Source organism: Aspergillus udagawae (genome assembly GCF_001078395.1).
Source record: "Aspergillus udagawae IFM 46973 DNA, scaffold_9, whole genome shotgun sequence".
NCBI lineage: Eukaryota > Fungi > Ascomycota > Eurotiomycetes > Eurotiales > Aspergillaceae > Aspergillus > Aspergillus udagawae.
The window spans coordinates 1,920,427-1,938,584 of NW_025091272.1; the positions used below are offsets into that span (position 1 = coordinate 1,920,427).

The window sequence follows — 18,158 nt, forward strand, 5'->3', positions numbered from 1 at the left end:
GGGGGGGGGGGGGGGGGGGGGGGGGGGGGGGGGGGAGTCCGGTGTATGGGAGTCAATGGCCGGACCATTGAACCGCAAGTTCAGATTTGTGTTTGGGTTAACCGGTTCGTCGTCGCATGACCGGACGTCGCAGACCAACGATGGGCTATTCGAGTCCTTCGAACAGAGTGTCAGCATGCTTGCGTCGGTGAGAAGTGGAATCCGGAAACCTCACTGGCCCACTTTGGATATGCTGCCCGGCTTGGGGAATAGTTTGCATGTACGGTAACCTACGTTAAGACATATGGAAGTTCAGTTGTAAACTGGGAGGGGTAATCCGAGGGTACTGAATGCTTTCTTTCACTCTGTGCTTGCATCTCGGGGTTTGTATCGTATTGTCTTATATATTCCATTATAATCTCCTCTAGCTGATGCCTTCACTCTATCGTCTTGTTAAACTACATCACCTAGTTTCGCAAGGGTTGTCTGATATTCATTTACGGTGGCGTTGCATTAGTTTCAAATGGACCAATTTCTGTATATTAGCGAATACCGAATCCTCGTCTGCAAGCAGTGTGCTTATGCAATCCCACCATCTCATCTTCGTATCCATTTGAAGCGCCATGCTGGCCACTTCCATGGTGTTCAAAGCAGAGCTGCAATCTCTGCAGTCGAGAAGCAGCCGAAGGGCTTGTCTTTAGTTGACCATCTCAGGAAGTGGTGACTTTCCCTTCACCTGATTCATCTCCGCTGTCTGTCCTTCAACTTCAGACAGGGCTCAGATGTAAAGAGTGTTCCTATATCACCAATTCTATTGCCTGGATAAACAGCACGTTCAGGGGCATCAATCCATCAAACAACGTCAAGGGCGGCTCCGCGAGGCACCCATCCAGCTTACTGGAAATGACCTCGACTAATCTCCTTGGGAGAAGGTTCCCTATTATAAATTCTAGTGGATATAATATTCCAAATAGAAGAAGTAAGAAGTTCTAGCATATAACTTTATCTAAAATATCTCTTAAGCTATATAAGATTAAATAAAGGAATATATTAAGATTACTTCCCCTACTTAGATTTCCACTATAGTAACTACTTTCTATATGGCGGAGAAGACCACTTATATATAAGAATGATGTTTAATAAGTCAGACACTTGAAATTGAAGTTTGGATTGTCAGACTCATAATTCTGCGCGTAATAGTACTCAAAAGCTAGCTAGTTTATCTTATTGATATTAATGCTGGACGCACATGTTCCAGTCTTAGATGTAACATCATCGCAGAATTTGGGGTAAACTGGTATGTGCAACCTGGATAAACAATATTTTTCTTGGCATGTGTGATTAGGTGCTAGATGGAGGGTCGTCAGAAGGTCTGCATCCTCAGGAGATATGTTTAAAAACGTTGGTCAGATTTGCAGGTGTATTGAAGTACCGCCGACAAGTCGTACACATATTATACTCTGCTACATTGTGTTTAACAAGGTTGCTAGAGGTGTCGAACTGTAGATCATAAGAAGTATATATCTATTATGCTTATCTTCTAGATATTTGATTAAGCCTTCTTCTGTCGTGTAATCTGGCGGCGGGGAGTAGATATGGTAAATATTGTGGTTTAGAGTGATAAGGTGCAGTTTTGCTGATAATGAAATCTTTTCTTGTAATAGAAATAGTAGACTAATCATGATTGCATCTTTTGAATAAATGCCAAACTAGCTTGCGAATGCTTGAAGGATTATGTGTGTTAGGGAGCAACTGTATGAGTAGAGCCAGAGATGAAGTGGGACTTTTTATCCGACCAGCTCTGATGGAAGAATGCCAAACCCGCCAATTCCCCACCACCCCGCACCACACATCAGTTTACAATCCAATCTGTGAAGCCCAACTCCGCCGGCGATTTGCATTTAGCAGTCCAAAGCCGCTCCTTGAATGCGCACCTGCTTTTATAACGACCTCAGGGTCTTGAAAATGCCGTTGGATACCTGGCGTCACATGATCGGAGGGGGCTATATAGCAAAGCAGGTGCGGTACGTTTGGTCCGCCAATCCCTCAGTGCTTCCGCGAAAATGTCTGAACCGAAAAGCATTGTCTGGCAAACTGGCACTCTCACTGTCCAGCTAGTCGTTGGAAGCGACGAAGTTGTTCGTGTTGTGAGTATTCTGCCTCATGATACATGGACAGCGAAGCAAAGTCCCTTGTCCTCCAAGCAAGGGACTGTTCCTCTGTTCGGAGTCAGGCTGAATGGCGAGGGGAATCCGTCGCACAAGTCGTCCAAGACACTCATTGGCAGTTATGTCTCGAGCAGGCTGAAGTACCAAAGCCACCACGAGCACAGCCACGGCCAGTCAAAGTCTCTCGATGTCATTGCGTACGACGAGGTATCACAGATTTCCGTTACCGCTCGCCTGTCGGCGTATTTGGGCATCCCTGTGATCCGTTCGACAGCGACCATTTGCAACGAGTCCCAGGAAGATATTGTGGTAGATCAACTGTCGTCGCTTATTGTCGGTGCTTTATGTGAAAAGCCGATTAGCTGTTGGCTGGACTACACCTTGTCCACTCCGACCAACTCTTGGTTCAGAGAAGCGCAATGGCGGGATGAGTCTCTTCCCAGTGTCGGGTTGGACGATATCGGACTTTCCGAGCTGCCCGACCATCACGATGCGTCAATGGCACACCACGCCGTTTCAAATCGTGGAACCTTCTCAACAGGAACCCATCTGCCAGTTGGATTGCTGAAGAAGAATGATTCAAGCGAGACCTGGCTTTGGCAGATTGAGAGTAGCGGGTCATGGCGCTGGGAACTTGGAGATTTCCAGGAGAACGTTTATCTGGCATTAGGCGGCCCGACAAACAAGGATCATGGCTGGAAACATCGCCTGCCTCCTGGTCAGTCGTTCACCAGCGTACCGGTAGCGCTATGCCACGTCTTGGCCCATCCAGACAATGCCTTCGCCGCCTTGACTGAGTACCGCCGACGCATCCGGAGGCCCCACAAAGACAACGAAGAGCTCGGCCTGATTTTCAACGATTACATGAATTGTCTCATGGGCGATCCCACCGAAGAGAAAGTCATGGCCCTCGTCGATCCTGCTGTGAAGCTGGGTGCACAGTTCTTTGTCATTGACTGCGGGTGGTATGCGGACGACAGCGGCTGGTGGGACGATGTTGGCGTCTGGGAACCATCGACTAAACGATTTCCGAAGGGTCTGAAATCCCTACTTGATCATATTCGGAGCAAAGGGCTCACACCCGGACTGTGGATCGAGCCGGAGGTGGTGGGCGTTCGCAGCGTGGTCGCGGACATGTTGCCGGCGGACGCTTTCTTCCAAGAGAATGGCCGACGGATCGTGGAGAAGGGCAGGTATCAACTGGATTATCGACACCCTGAGGTCATTCAACGCATGGACAAAGTTATCGACAACCTTGTCCTTAAATACGGCGTCGGATATTTCAAATTTGATTACAACATCGAAGTAGTCCAGGGCACAGATGTAAACGCTTTCAGCCCCGCGGATGGACAGCTCGGGCATAACCGGGCCTACCTCGAATGGGTTGGCAAACTGTACGACCGCTTCCCGGACCTGGTCATTGAGAGCTGTTCTAGCGGAGGTCAACGCATGGACTACGCCCTCCTAGCCGTCCACTCACTGCAGTCGACCAGTGACCAGCAAGATCCAGTGCGATATGCTGCCATTGCAGCTTCCGCACCAACAGCAGTCGCGCCGGAACAGAGCGCCAGCTGGGCGTATCCGCAGCCCGATTGGGATAATGAGAAGAACGCGATGACAGTTATTAATAGTCTCCTCGGCCGTGTCCACCTGAGTGGCAGGATTGACCTGCTGAGTTCGCAGCAATTGGATCTCGTCGCGAGCGGTATGCTAGTCTATAAGGAGCTTCGTTCTGATCTGGCTACCGGTCTTCCGTTCTGGCCGTTAGGTCTTCCTAGATGGCACGACAATTGGGTGGCACTGGGTATTACAGCAACTAGTGGAGTCCGCTATCTTGCCGTGTGGCGCCGATCTGGCTCAAATACTGTCTCCCTACCCATGCCCACACTGAAAGGTCGCGACGTTGAAGCCAAGCTTTTGTATCCGGAAAGTTTTGAGGCAAGTACACACTGGGATTCAGACAAAGGCACTTTATCGGTTCGTTTGCCCTTGGCTGCATGCGCTCGCCTCTTCCGACTCTCGCCGAAGACAGAACGTGTTACCTGAGGGATATATAGGACGGTTTCATAGGTCTCATTAGTCAACTTCCGGCATTTTGGCATGACTTTACAGGGTATCAGCTTCGATTCTCTTTCTGAATACTTGAGAGAAACAAAATCCAAAGATATATTCGGGGCCAGTAACAGGAAGGGAGGGGGGGGGTTAGTAGGTCTAACAAAACAACGCCTTTCATCTCGGTCAATTAAGACCGCATCTATCAACGATCTACTGCCCTTCCTGAATCAAGTTATTTTTTTAGAGTTGCCCCACGAGGGTCAGTTGGTGGCCTCTGCAGCTGGCTTTTCGCCCTCCCGCCTTTTGTCTGTATATAGATACCCTACTTCTGGTCTACACACATCCTATCTCTATAAACCAGCTGTCTCTGGTGCAGATATTGCGACTAATTAGAATGTGTCGCTCAAAGAGCTTACAACAACGCTCCGAGAGAGTGTGTATAATCTATATGCAATCAAATGGAGGCACTCACCAGCTGGCCATGGATATATATCTCAACCATAGGATAGGCGGATGCTCGGAAGCAGGATACGCCATATGTGTCCGCCAGGATCTCTCTATTTTTGTTCAATATCTCCTTCTTTTCTACCTTCTGTCAGATTATAGAACTTCTGTGGCGGAAACTTGTACAATTTATGAGACCACGCTCCTCCTTTGGGAGTGTTACTTCTGGGGCATTTTGCAATGAATTATATAAAGGTACCGCCATTTCGTCAGTAAACCAGAATGCTCTGGGTCTTTTTATTTATCGTCATGTTGAAAACCCCCTAGACCTTGTGTTTCCACGGTATGATGCAGCTGCATTAAGCACCAAGATTTCAGGGAAACACATGAGCTCCAGGCACAGTGAACAGGTATAATCTGACAGTTACGGCGGGGGTAGGTCTTGGGATGACGGACGAAGCAAAAACGTCGTCGGACAACGATCTCTGCTTTGGGAAGGTTTGGAAGGTTTGCCTTGCACGGGGTATACCGCCAATTTCCTCCCTCTGGACAGTTTCTTTCCTTCTCTCCTTCCCTAGCTTACCATTGTGAAATAATACAGCAGGATTTACCATCTTCGCTCCCGATCGTAACACTTGCAGGGTTTAAGTTTCGTGCATCGTTCGATAAGCTTGCACAGCAAGACCCCAAAACCCACTTACTGAGCCAATCTTCTTAGAGAACCCTAATATTACCACCGCCTATAATATATTATAGGTATTCCATAACTGTGGGCCTATACTTCTCCGCCTCCTCATCACAACCACAATTGCTCACAACTCCATCGTGCGTGCAAGATGCCTCCACATTGTGCAATTCCTGACCTGCCTATCGGGAACCACTTCCATTGCTGTGTTATTGGTCTGCAGCCGGAGTTGCGAGCCAGACAAATGCCCCCATGTCTCCCATTCTGGTGACCCTGAGTGTTTATAAGTGTTGGGATTCAAGTTTCGCACAAAACTCATCCAGTACCCCATAACAACGGGCACAATAGGAGCATTAGTAGTGTAGTAAGAGCTTGCAGCCCAGCCTGCATTTCCTGGACCAAAGACTGCGCTTGTCTCAAAGGTATGGGGAACCCCGTATCCACCAGCTACGGTCCCAGGATCGAGCACGTTGTACCGGTAACTCCACACCTTAGCAGCGCTAACAAAGCGGACTACGGCACTGGCCATATCGTCGGCAGGGCAGGCAAATGTAGCATCACCATACGCGGCCGAAGCACTGGGGAAGAATGCTGCGTGGCCAGGGAGCGGAGCCATATTTGCGTATTCGTGATTGATCTCTTCTAGCTGAGTCTCCTTGAGGTGTGGGTAGTTGGCACGAAGGAAAGAAGAGACCTCCGCGGCGCTAGACGCGTTGTTGGCAAACCATGAGCCCTCATTGGTAACGTGGCCCACGAGCATGGGCACATGGGCGAACTGGCCAGTCGCGAAGAGGGTATGGAGTTGGTCGGGGATCAATTTGCCGTCGATGACGGGTAGCCAGTAGAAAAGCGGTAGGGGATCGCCAGGTGTGGTATCAGGAAAGGCGGAGCCGCCGCTCGCTGCCTGGAGAGCGGAAATGTTTAACTTTCGTAGACAGGCCACGGACGAGCAGCCAGTTGATCCCATCAACCGTTGATACTGAAATTCCATCTCCGGGACAGTTCGAAGTGTTGGCCAAAACGGGCTCTCAAGGATTGCTCCGACGAAAAAGTGCTCTTTATCGTGGCCTCTGTAGGCCGTGAGGTGATGAGATACAGAGCCACCTCCAGCTGACGTGCCTTGTATGACAACATGACTTGGATCGCCACCGAACTGAAGTAGAAATCATGGTTAGTGTCTGTAGTTCTAGCGGAGCCCCGCCAACGCACCTTGCTGATATGCGTCTGAACCCAGCGAAATAGCTGGCGTTGGTCGAGAAGGCCGACGTTCAAGTCTGCATCATGCCCGAAACTGTTACTGGCGAGGAACCCAAGGACGCCAACGCGGTAGTTGAACATGACTACTATCATGTTGCCACCAGAAGACCGAATGATTTCTGTGCCGTTGTAGTTTGGATTCCCCATTGCTGCGTACCCGCCACCTTGAATATATATCAGTACCGGAAGCTTAGACTCTGGAGTGGCGTCCGATGGTTTGAACACGTTGACGAAAAGGCAGTCCTCATCTAGACCATTACCAGGCTGCTGTCCGGTACCCGGGCAGAGAGCGCCGAACTATAATGAAGGAGGTCGGCTTAGCTAAGTCCAAGTTCGATATTTGTAGCGACAGCATTCTTTGGGGCATGTCGAACCTGTGATGCGTCTTGTTCTTCGTACTTGTACTCTGGCTCCCGTGGTGCTTTAAATCTGAGTTCACCAACAGGGGGCTGTGCATATCGCATCCCCAGAAACTGATCCACACCTCCTGGAAGTCTGACACCACGGTACTTCGAGTATCCAAGGTCAATGATTAAAGAACCTGGCTCACTATCTCTGCTGGAGTGTCCCACGGCCAAGGCATTCGCTATGGCAGCGAGATAGATGCCCCTTGCGAGGAGCTTAACTAGTGCCATATTGTGGTTTAGACCAGCGAACCCCAAGGTCGCCAAATGAATATTGTGCAGTCGATCGTTGCAATCCCAGCGTCTTAAATTTATTTCAAGTCATCGTCAAGCTTCTCGGCAAATATATAGTTACAGGTACATGAAAAAACGTCCAGAGCACCGCAAAGCTATAGCCTAAATCTGCGGTACATTACTTTGCTGCTGACGTATTAACGAGGTTCATCCAGCGCCACACTAATCTCGTTGAATCGGTTGTAATCTTATACACAACGGGAGGAGCGAACATGTTGTCCATTCGCACCTTTCGGATAAAAAGGATGCTGCTGTTAAGAGACACACCGGAAATCTACTGCAAACGGCCGCCAACTGTGGATGGAATAGTTGAATTCATGCGGTGATCCATTCGCCCGAACATAGCAAAATACGAGAGGCCATTGATATAGTAGAATAGCCCAGAGCGAAGAGTAAAATTCCCTCGCAGGAGCGATACTGATACTGGGAAGTGGCGGTTTGAGGTTGCAGAGGGGAGTATATTACGTCTGCCATTGTCCAATCGGCCCCAATGCTCTCCGTGAGCCCCGGGGTGCAGCGAGCCTGGTTGGTTGAAACCTTATTCTTTTCCGCACTCTACCCCGCGGGGTCTTTAGATCCTCGTGTACTTAGTGGGGTGGCTTTATGGAAATATATTATTACACTATACTGGCGCTAGACGGAGGCTAGCGTCCAATCTTGAAAACAACTCGTGCGAAAAGCAAGATCACTTGTCTGGTCGGTATGGGCTAGTAATCTAATCAGACAAATGAGGCCAAATATAAGGTCCAGTGGATCCAATCTTGCTGATCAACTGAGAATGTACTAGGACAGATTGAAATACCCTATATATAGATGGCTCTGGTACCTAGTGTTACGACGCCAAAATGCCAAAGATACCAAATTTCTATACGTAACAGAAGGAAAAGTGGATCGCTGGGTATAAGACCTGTTCATGCCGTAAGTTATTGCATGTCTCGACATGACCACTACCGTGATGTCTTAAGTTGGTTATCAAAACATAGCATTTCACGTGTCACGTGTCAGTTGTCCCAGCCGTTGTTATACCGTATCAAGGAGCAAATGTTGGCATTGGGCCCGATCTAACGAGCTGTGTGAATAGGGAATATTATTGACTGAACCAATATGAGACCCGCGAAAGCGTGCCATGCCTGCCGGTGGAGTCCCTTTCCCCTCTCGCCAGCGTCCTGATCCTGAGCTGACAGGTTCTAGTCTGCGGAAGCGAAAATGCAATATCGCGGTAAACGGCGAGGGCTGTACATCCTGCACAGTCAGGGGACTCGAGTGCTCTCGCAAGAACTTGCCCTTGCTCGCAGCATCCGAGCCCAAACGGAGTTTGCGAGCTCATTCCCCAGCGCTAAACGGCCCTGTCGCGACTGGCCAAGAGACTACAAGTGGGCTTCCGCCAAAGCCCATCTGTATTGAGCTTACTCGGCTGTACTTCGACGTTATTCACGACAAGTTCCATTCTTTGTTCCACCAACCGAGCATGATCCAGGATGTGCTGGACAACCGAGCGCCAGTTGTCCTTCTCTACGGAATGATGACCCTATCCGCAAGGTTTGACATTGACTTCGTATGGAAAGGTTGTGAACGCGCTCTCTCTAACCCGATTCAGGTTTTCAAAAAACCCTTTCTTTCAAGACTCCGACGCTCGTGAAAGGGGCCGGCAATATAGCACTAAGTGCAGACAATTTTTAGACCTCGACGATGTCTCCTTGATCACAGTGCAAGCATGCGTTTTGCTCGGCGCAGCGGCTGTGGCCGAAGGGAAGCCGGGGGTAGAGTCAGTCTACTATGCGGCCGCCTGTCGGATCGCGCAGCTCCTCGACCTACCCAATCGGGTCACAGTGACTCCTCTTGAGAAGGAAATCAACCTACGTGGTCCGTTCCCATTTCTGCCTCTCCCAAAGCGACGATATAAGTGACTAAAGCGTGATCACAGTTTGGTGGACGCTGTGCCTAACTGATGTCTGGTCATCGACCGGCGTGGGTCTTCCTCGACTTATGGCACATCGAGATGATGTCCCTTTACCGATGGACGAAAGAGTATTCCTTCGATTGAAACAGGAAGACACAAATCCGGCCAAGATCTCGCCTCGTCCAGAGGCATCTTTGATTGCGCAAATGATTAAATTGAACAAAATCTTGGCCGAGATCTACGCAATCAATAGCATGGCAGTGATTGGACAAGCAGATGGTGCCGCGCTAGAAACTGATGTTAGGAACGCATCTTATCATCTGGATGAATGGCAAGCTGCTCTGCCCGACTATATGCGGGATACACCGGCGAATATGGTCCGGTACGCTTCCGAAGGGCTCGGCCGAACGTTTGTCGCTCTGCATATCGGATACTACCATTACGGACAGCTTCTCTTCTATCGGTTTCTCCAACAGGACTGCCATACATCAGTGCCGAGTACTCATTTTTATGCAAACAAGTGCAAGTCCTATGCTGCCCATCTCTGTGAGCTCCTCTACGCTGCCAATGCCAACCCGGACTGTGAGGTGCTTTACAGCATGGTTGGCCACATTCTGGTGGTCTCGTCTACTGTCCAACTGTATATTCTGCTCTTCGGCGTCGATGACGACGAGATCAAGATTGCACGGGCACGGCTGGAACGCAATTTCGAGATCCTACAGCATCTTCGAACCTTCTGGCCCACGTTAGATATGTCTCTCATTAGGCTTCGAGCGTTTCACCAGGCCTGCCGGGTCTCCATGAACACCTCGTTCCGGTTGGATCAATGGATGCTACGATTTCTGTCCGAGTTCGCCCAGCCAGTTGATGACAAATTCTCGGAGGCCGCCGACCCCAGCTCTTTGAGATTGAGGAACATCGGTGCAATCCCGTCGGATCTTCGAGATTTTCTCCGTTGATTAGTCTGATTTTGGGCTGCGGTTCACATTGCTGTCACCCTCAACGTATTTCGAGCTGGTAATCAAAATACAAATTTGCAAAGAGAATGCGACTATACAAAGCAGCTGTGCAAACCCGGACATCCACCTTCTACCTTGACGAGTATACAAGCATTGTAAGTGCTCAAAAAATTACTAACGTAAATCAGACTTAAGCAATATTCTGCTATATAGCTGGCATAAGCTTTCAACCTCCGGTTCATAAGTCGTATAGGCCTCCTTTTGCATACTAAGTCTGAATCAATCTATCCCGGAGCTTGTTTTGCTAGTTCGTCCTGTTTTATTGAAGAGTCAAGTCCCTCACGTACCAGCGCCGATTAGCTTCGATGGCCCCCTTCAGCGGTTGTACAGCGGCAATTTGTAGTCGACCTACGCCTCCATAACTATATATCGTATTTTCCTACGGATAATGAGCTACTGTTTCACACTTCGACAGTGGTAAATGCATCTTGCTTCATAGTAGTCAGGCGGGCCTCGTATCCTGGAGTGAATCAGACCCCTCTGCGGACCGAAACCAAGGACGGGCCAAGCCGGGAAAATTGGGAAACCCCGCCCTCATTTGAAAGTACCTACTTTCAGCAACCGTCCTCGTCAAGCAGACCTCAAAAATGGCGGGCTGTTGATTCTCATGGACAGAGAGATCGAGGGAATCCAGCTAAGCCATTTTCGAATGTTCCTCAGAAGTACACAAGAAGAGAGTACAATGCTGAAGCACTTTTCAACCGACCAACTCCAATGAGGAAATGCCAAACCCGCCAATTGCCCACCACTCCGCACTGCGCATCAGGTTACAGTCCAGGCTACGAACGCCCAAATCCGCTCAATTTAGCTAAGTTAAATTCGGATAGTTGTGGCTTTTCAGAAATGAGGGAAAATGTTAAAATGCTAAAACATTCATGGTCCGATCATCACCAATGAGCGAGTGCCAAACCCGCCGGTTCTCCGCCTCCCTGCATCGCGCTATTAGACAACAATCCAATCCATGGCATCCAACTCCGCCCGCAATCTACGTAAGCAGCCCAAAGCCGCTCTTTCAGTTCTGAGAGCAAGTCAGGATAGTATAGGCTAATAATCTTCCCCACGAAAAGGGAAAGGAAAGAGGTTAAGCGGAACCACTATTTTCATCAACCAAGTATAGTTGATTGAAGAAAGAATCAATATCATACGGTAGGTTGAGATACCCCATAGATTACTCTCATACACGGTACGTCAACCGTGATGCGAATGATACCTAATTTACTATGCCAAATACAGAAGAACGTAGGTCATTCAGTACGGGTGTCCTGGCGGTCAGTTACCGCTCATGTCTCGACCCTTACAGTATCAACTACCGAGATACGCAAGAGTGGTGAGCTTTCCATATAGTAGCAACACCCGCCTGCATAATTATCACTTTTGCAAATCCGATTCAAGGGCTGTACACCTGAATCTTTTGGCAGGACCTCAGTGCTAGTGTGGATGCCACTAGGCCGTGCTAAAGAATCTTGCCTGAGTCAACTAGATTGGCTGTACCACGACGTATTCTTTTCGTCCCTTTCCCCGCTCCTTTTTGGAAGAGCAGTTTCCCGGGACTAATTTAGGTCCGAAAATTAATAAATTGAGTGCTGGTCGATCTCAATAATCCTCTGTAGCTTAAGCGAAATCGTTGTGGAGGCAGCAGGAATTGTCGGATAATTTGTCACCTGATTTAACAGCCTTCCGGTTCTTTGTTTCCTCAGCCAATCAACCACTTTATCTATCTACAATACCACCAATTTGTCTAGCTAGTCCTCCCACGCATCCAACTCACATCCTGCAGCTAGGGAGACTTGGAAATCAGAGCAGGATTGTATCATACACAATAAACCACACTGACTACTACTGAACTCGGAAGGTGGCATTCCCTCGGATGTCCGTAGAGCTGCGCCCCACGAGGACCTGGAACGATCCCGGTTCAACCACGTACTTCATCCGGCTGTCCCACAACCCCAGGTCGCCAACTTTCAGTTGGATCTTCACAGTTTTCGTCTCGCCAGCACGGATAACGACTTTTTCAAACCCCTTCAGCAACCGATTCGGCACTGCCACGGATGATATATCATCCACCACATACACCTGCACGACTTCTGTCCCATCTAACCGCGCATGTGTATTCGTCACGTCCACACTTACTGTCACTGTATCCGCCACTGATACAGTTGTCTTGTCCAATGTGACTTTTCCATACTCAAATTTGGAGTACGACAGTCCATACCCAAAGGGATACCACGGTAGCGGAGTACCCAGGACATACTGGTGGCCAAAGTTAAGGGCGCCATTAGCCGCCACAGATCCCGAGTCACCGATAGCTCGGCCAGAGTTCAGATAGTCATAGTAGATGGGGAGGTCGCCGACATAGTGGGGGAAGGAAACAGATAGTCGGCCTGAGGGATTATAGTCTCCAAAAAGGACATCTGCGAGGGCGTTACCTCCTTCTTCAGAAGGGTAGAATTGTTGCACAAGTGCTGCAGTACTATTAGAGAGCCAAGGCTCACTGATAGGTTTGCCACTAGAGAGGACCACAATAGTAGGGACACCTGTGGAGACAATGGCTCGGACAAGCTCACTTTGCGCTCCGACCAGGGAAAGGTCATTGACGTCCACGTGCTCGCCCGTCCTATGTTCTTCGTCAATTCTTTACCATAATGTTGGCAGGATGAAAGACTCACGTTGCGTTCAAGCCTTGCCAGAGTTCGTTCTGGTCGCGGGACCAGGTTCCCACAACAACTATGGCAACATCGGATTTCTTAGCCGCGTCAATAGCTTCCGCAAAGCCAGATTGATCATTGCTCCATCTTTCACAACCCTTGGCGTAGTGGACGCGGGCTCTTGTGCCGACAGCAGATTTAATTCCGTCTAACGGTGTGACGCCGCGGTATTGGCTTCGGTATGGGACATAGTCCCCATACTGAGTTTTTTGTTAGTTTTGGGAAGTTGTGACAAACTGCGATTCGGGGTATAATACATTCATGAACCCATGTGCCATTGGACCAATGACAGCAATATCGCCTTTCTTCTTTAGAGGCAGGATATTATTATGGTTTTCCAGAAGAACAATAGACTCCTTGTCTAGTTGTCTGGCAAGCTTAACTGCTTCTGGGGTGTGGATAAGATGCTTCCACTCCTGTGGTGGAGCACCTGGGTATGGGTTCTCAAACAGACCCATAGCAAATTTAGCCCGGAGCACTCTAGAGACTGCAGTGTCAACAACCTGCATGTCGAGTTTGCCCGACTTAACCAGCTCTGGAATTTTTTGGAAGTTACTGCCAGTATGTCAGTGCTCCATTGCTCCATTTACCCGTTCCAACGATTGCATCTTACTATGATCCACCTCCCATCTCAACATCATTGCCAGCAGGAAGGGCCTTGAGCGTCACTGCTTCCATGTCAATTGGAGAGCTTTGGCAGAGATGGAAGGCAGTGCACAGGCGATCTGTTGCTCCAGCATCACTGATCACAAAGTACTTATAGCCCCATTCTTCGCGAAGGATCTCTGTAAGCAGATGGTGATCTGCCACTGCCGGGATGCCATCGTAGCTAGCAAATTGAATCAGCCATGGAGCCCAGGTGACATAGGGTAGATAGCGACAATCTCACGAGTGGTATGCGCTCATAATACTCCAAGCACCGGCATCTACAATCGCCCGCTTGTAAGACGGCAGCCAACTAGATCACAGGTAAATAAGAGTCCTCGTCGTGCAAGCGGTAGAAGGGTTCACGCACGTAGTACGCAAGTAGCGCTCGCCACCTTGCACAGGACCAGTATTGAGGCCCTGCTCTGGTTGGCTGAATCCTGCAAAGTGCTTGACCATTGCTGAGACATTGAGGCTTTGGATCCCAACAGTGTATTGGAATCCAATCTCGCCGGCAAGGTAAGGGTCTTCCGAAAATGTTTCCTCAACCTGTATCCATTCAGTCTAATTCCGAGAAACAGGAGCAATGTGACTAGGCTCTTACCCGGCCATATCGTAGCTCGCGGGCGAGGTCGACAACTGGAGCGAACACCTGGGTGACACCCAGAGCACGAGCCTCTTGGGCAATGATTTTCCCCATCTTGTGGACCAACTAGATCAATTATCAATTTCGCATTCCAAAAATTCACGAAGTAGCCGCAAAATCATACGTCTCGGTTGAAGGAGCATCCATATGCAATAGGGGAGTTGAAGATGGTCGCATTCCCGATCAAAAAACCATGAATACCTAAATTTTTTCGTTAGACTAGACCAGAGAATACAAGGCGAGGCGCACATACCCTCCGTTTGAACAAGAGCAGGAATACCGAGGGTGGTATTTTCCTTGATGTAGTCTTGCGCCCTCTTGATATTGGTTGCGAGCCAGTCCCATGGAACGGGATATCCAACTAGCAAAGGGAGGTTAATGATATTGTAGCCACGACGACGGCCGTTGAGGATGTACCATAGAACATGCCCCCCTTTGTCTTGATGCTTTCTTGCAGGCCGGTGTAGTTAAACTGTCCCGTATTTGTATCCATCCAATCGGACATACCGCCTGCAAATCTGTTAACCATCATCGACGGAGCTATCGGCGGGCAATTCTTTCAACGTACCTTGCAATAGCTGGGCCGATTTCTCCTCAATTGTCATTCGCCCCAAGAGATCGGAAACACGATCGTCGATACTCGCATTCGGATCTTTGTAGAGGGGCGACGCACCTTGCGCAGCGACTAGGCTTGCATAGAGGAGCAGTAGCCCCTTTGAAACGAAACCAGAGAGCATGGTGTGAGCGTTGGCGAGTAGAAGCTGTGTCAAATTACCAAGTGGTTTTTGGGAGAAGAGTTAACAGAGATCGAATGAACTGGGAGCTTTGGGCTTTACTTTATGCCTCATTGACGGGACACCGGAAACCACTGCGGAGCAATGGAGCTTTTCTGAAGTAAAACGATATAGAACCTGAAATACTAGCATTAGGCAAAAATAACGCGAATCAGATTACGCTGACTATGTGGGGAGCAGGAATTTTGACTCAGCCATCGGCAATGATAGTAAAGTAGGGTGAATTGGGTAGGCCACGAGGGATGAATACGGGGTCAAGGGAGTGTCAACGGCTCCAGGGATTAGCCTGAAAAATGCCCTTGGCCAAACGAAACAGGAGAAAGGTTCGAATCATTGCAGCTGCCCTGAGTATGTTTGCGAGACTGCAAAAGAGGTTGCTTAGCTACGTATGCCGCCGCAGGATCGGTGGATCTCGTATCATCCGCTCCGCAAATTGCAGATGCGGATATCATATCTAGTCCGTAAACTTTCAGCTTGCAGGTAAGGGTGTTGTAGGATCCACAGCGCATCCACGGAAGATTTGCGGGGGATAACATTCCAAGCTATGCACAAATACGAGCAAGGTACTAAGGAGCTAGTGAAACTACACTAGGAACTAGTCCACACTGTCCAATCCGCCTCGTTGGTCTCCATCGGTAAGCCGGGGTTTCAGCAAGCCTAACTGGTTGAAAACTTGAACCTTATAGTTTTCCGCACGCTACTGTGGGGTAACTTGATGTAGCTTCCATATCCCTACCCCTCTACCATCCTAGCTTTTATCACTCCATCCTATCGATGGGTGTCGAAAGTACGAATTGGGGTCCACCTTTCGTAAATCTTGGTCCCTGGCTCCCAGGCGCACCTGAATTATCTGTGCGATGTCTTATGACTGGCTCCTGGCCTCTGGCTCCTGCCCTGTCTATTAGCCTAAATGCAACCCGAAGCCAGTTCCCTGGCTCTCGCCAACTACCAAGATCCTCCTGTCTGGCACATGCAACCCCGCCTGGATGAGGAGAGACCCACCGGTCCGCCGGAGTTTCAGTTGTATAAGACGGGGGTGGGGTTCCCTGGCGATCGAGCCATTTCTGGCAGGGAGATATCGAGACCACTTTGAAACCCCAACCTCACGAAATCCTAGAACTACGGGATTCTTTCCCTGGTGCTTTGAAGCTTTTCATTGACTTAATCACCAGCCCTCAATATGGTGACGGACGTGAACCAAGCCAAGGTCGCCTTAGAGAAGTCGGCTGCCCATCATGTGGAGGATACGCTGGGTGTTGGTGCTATCATGGAGGCGAAGCAGGCCACCGATGAAGAACATGCGCAAAGCCTCTGGCAGGCCCTGCGAGCCAATCGCAAGGCTGTCATGTGGTCCGTCTTGGTTTCCTTGTCGATTATCATGGAGGGATACGATACCATCCTGATGGGTAACTTCTTTGCCTATCCCACATTCCAGAAAAAGTACGGCCAATACTATGGCGAAAAGGTTGGCTGGCAGGTGTCGGCCCCTTGGCAGACCGGGCTGAACATGGCCAGCACAGTTGGCTGTATCTTTGGTGAGTTGCGGGAGCTTTACAGTAGCTGCGGTTGTAATGGTCCCCTTGTGTGCTGACCTGAGTCTTTTTTTCCCAGGTGGCCTCCTGAATGGCTACTTTGCCAGCAAGTTTGGGTATCGCAAGGTCATGATGATTGCACTGCTATTCTTGACCGCGTTCATCTTCATCGTCTTTTTTGCCAACTCCGCCGCTGTGCTACTCGTGGGCCAGGTCCTCTGTGGTCTGTCCTGGGGCGTGTTCGCGACGGTCGGACCCGCCTACGCTTCAGAGGTCTGCCCGACCAACCTGCGTGGTTACCTTACCATCTATGTCAACATGTGCTGGGCCATCGGCCAGATGATTGCATCTGGCGTGCTTTATGGTCTCTTACACCGGTCAGATCAATGGTCCTATCGCATCCCTTTTGCCCTGCAGTGGATCTGGCCTGTACCCTTGATGGTTATCTGCTGGTTGGCCCCGGAGAGTCCCTGGTACTTGGTCCGTAGCGATCGTCTCGAGGAAGCCAAGCACAGTATCCGTCGCCTGGGAGGAGACAAGACCGAGGATCAAATCAATGGCCAGTTGGCAATGATGGTCCACACGGCTAAGATTGAGTCCGAAATCGAGGCAGGCACCACGTACTGGGACTGCTTCAAGGGGGTCGATTTACGCCGCACCGAAATCTGCTGTGTGGCTTTCTGTGGCCAGATTCTGTCCGGTAGCACGTTCGCCTACTCCCCCACGTATTTCTTCGAGCAGGCCGGCATGGATAGCAACCGGGCATTCCAGCTAGGTGTGGGTTGTACCGGAGTGGCTTTGGTTGGAACTGGGCTATCCTGGTGGCTGATCACCTACTTTGGCCGGCGAACCCTCTATATTTGGGGTCAGGGCATTCTTTGCACTTTCTTGTTCATGATTGGCATCATCAACTCGACTTCCCATACCACCGGCGCCCTGTGGGCGCAAGCCTCGTTCTGCTTCCTCTGGCTGTTCGTCTTCGCCCTGACCATTGGCCCCATCACATATGCCATTGTATCGGAGACTTCCTCGGTGCGTCTGCGACCCTTGACTGTTTGCCTCGCGCGCACGGCCTACCAGGTAGTGAATGTTGTTTCGCAGGTGCTGGAGCCTTATTTCATGAACCCCACTGCCTGGAACGCGTCTGGTAAGACTGGATTCTTCTGGGGCGGCACGGCCCTGCTCGTCTTCATTTGGGCATTCTTCCGTTTGCCTGAGCCCAAGGGGCGTACCTATGCTGAGCTGGACATCCTCTTTGCGACCAAAACCCCTGCTCGTAAGTTCGCCTCTACCCACGTGGATCCGTATGCCATTGGCGTGTCTTCCTCCCAGGAGGGTCTTGTTCGCAATGAGACGACGCAAGAGGTGAAGGAGTGAGACGGATGGCACAAGTAATATATCAACCATTGAATGATATTGTGCCCATCTTTTAGTCGATTTTGTTACATAGTGCGAGAAGGCGACTTAACGAACACAATTTGCCTTGTGATATTCTATCTGATGTAGTAGTTTTTCTTTTTTCCCTCCATTGATCGTCGTCAAATCATCGCTGTAGTATCTGTACCCTATACCTACGGTGAGCTTTGTGTCTCCGGTGGTACTGTCACTGATGTCTTTGAAGCAGTGGTTCG

General features: G+C 49.7%; 5 protein-coding genes across 5 annotated transcripts; 3 read left to right on the forward strand and 2 right to left on the reverse strand.

Annotated features, from left to right (window-relative positions):
• Nucleotides 1-2,042: 2,042 nt before the first annotated feature.
• Aud_010928 (uncharacterized protein) lies at nt 2,043-4,193 on the forward strand (the record flags this gene model as incomplete). Its single annotated transcript, XM_043295759.1, has 1 exon — nt 2,043-4,193. The coding sequence occupies one exon, from the start codon at nt 2,043-2,045 to the stop codon at nt 4,191-4,193; it is 2,151 nt and encodes a 716-aa protein (XP_043151694.1).
• Nucleotides 4,194-5,458: 1,265 nt separating this feature from the next.
• Aud_010929 (uncharacterized protein) lies at nt 5,459-7,223 on the reverse strand (the record flags this gene model as incomplete). Its single annotated transcript, XM_043295760.1, has 3 exons — nt 5,459-6,484; nt 6,541-6,885; nt 6,963-7,223. The coding sequence occupies 3 exons, from the start codon at nt 7,221-7,223 to the stop codon at nt 5,459-5,461; spliced, it is 1,632 nt and encodes a 543-aa protein (XP_043151695.1).
• A 1,189-nt stretch (nt 7,224-8,412) lies between these two features.
• Nucleotides 8,413-10,145, forward strand: Aud_010930 (fungal specific transcription factor domain-containing protein; the record flags this gene model as incomplete). The annotated part of the gene is made up of 3 exons (XM_043295761.1): nt 8,413-8,825; nt 8,884-9,149; nt 9,211-10,145. The coding sequence occupies 3 exons, from the start codon at nt 8,413-8,415 to the stop codon at nt 10,143-10,145; spliced, it is 1,614 nt and encodes a 537-aa protein (XP_043151696.1).
• A 1,896-nt stretch (nt 10,146-12,041) lies between these two features.
• On the reverse strand, nt 12,042-14,938 carry Aud_010931 (uncharacterized protein; the record flags this gene model as incomplete). The annotated part of the gene is made up of 11 exons (XM_043295762.1): nt 12,042-12,819; nt 12,872-13,110; nt 13,168-13,465; nt 13,524-13,739; nt 13,800-13,868; nt 13,926-14,104; nt 14,160-14,267; nt 14,326-14,402; nt 14,455-14,562; nt 14,619-14,711; nt 14,770-14,938. The coding sequence occupies 11 exons, from the start codon at nt 14,936-14,938 to the stop codon at nt 12,042-12,044; spliced, it is 2,334 nt and encodes a 777-aa protein (XP_043151697.1).
• Nucleotides 14,939-16,175: 1,237 nt separating this feature from the next.
• Nucleotides 16,176-17,904, forward strand: Aud_010932 (uncharacterized protein; the record flags this gene model as incomplete). The annotated part of the gene is made up of 2 exons (XM_043295763.1): nt 16,176-16,530; nt 16,607-17,904. 2 exons carry the CDS (start codon nt 16,176-16,178, stop codon nt 17,902-17,904), a joined length of 1,653 nt encoding a protein of 550 aa, XP_043151698.1.
• Between the last annotated feature and the right edge of the window lie 254 nt (nt 17,905-18,158).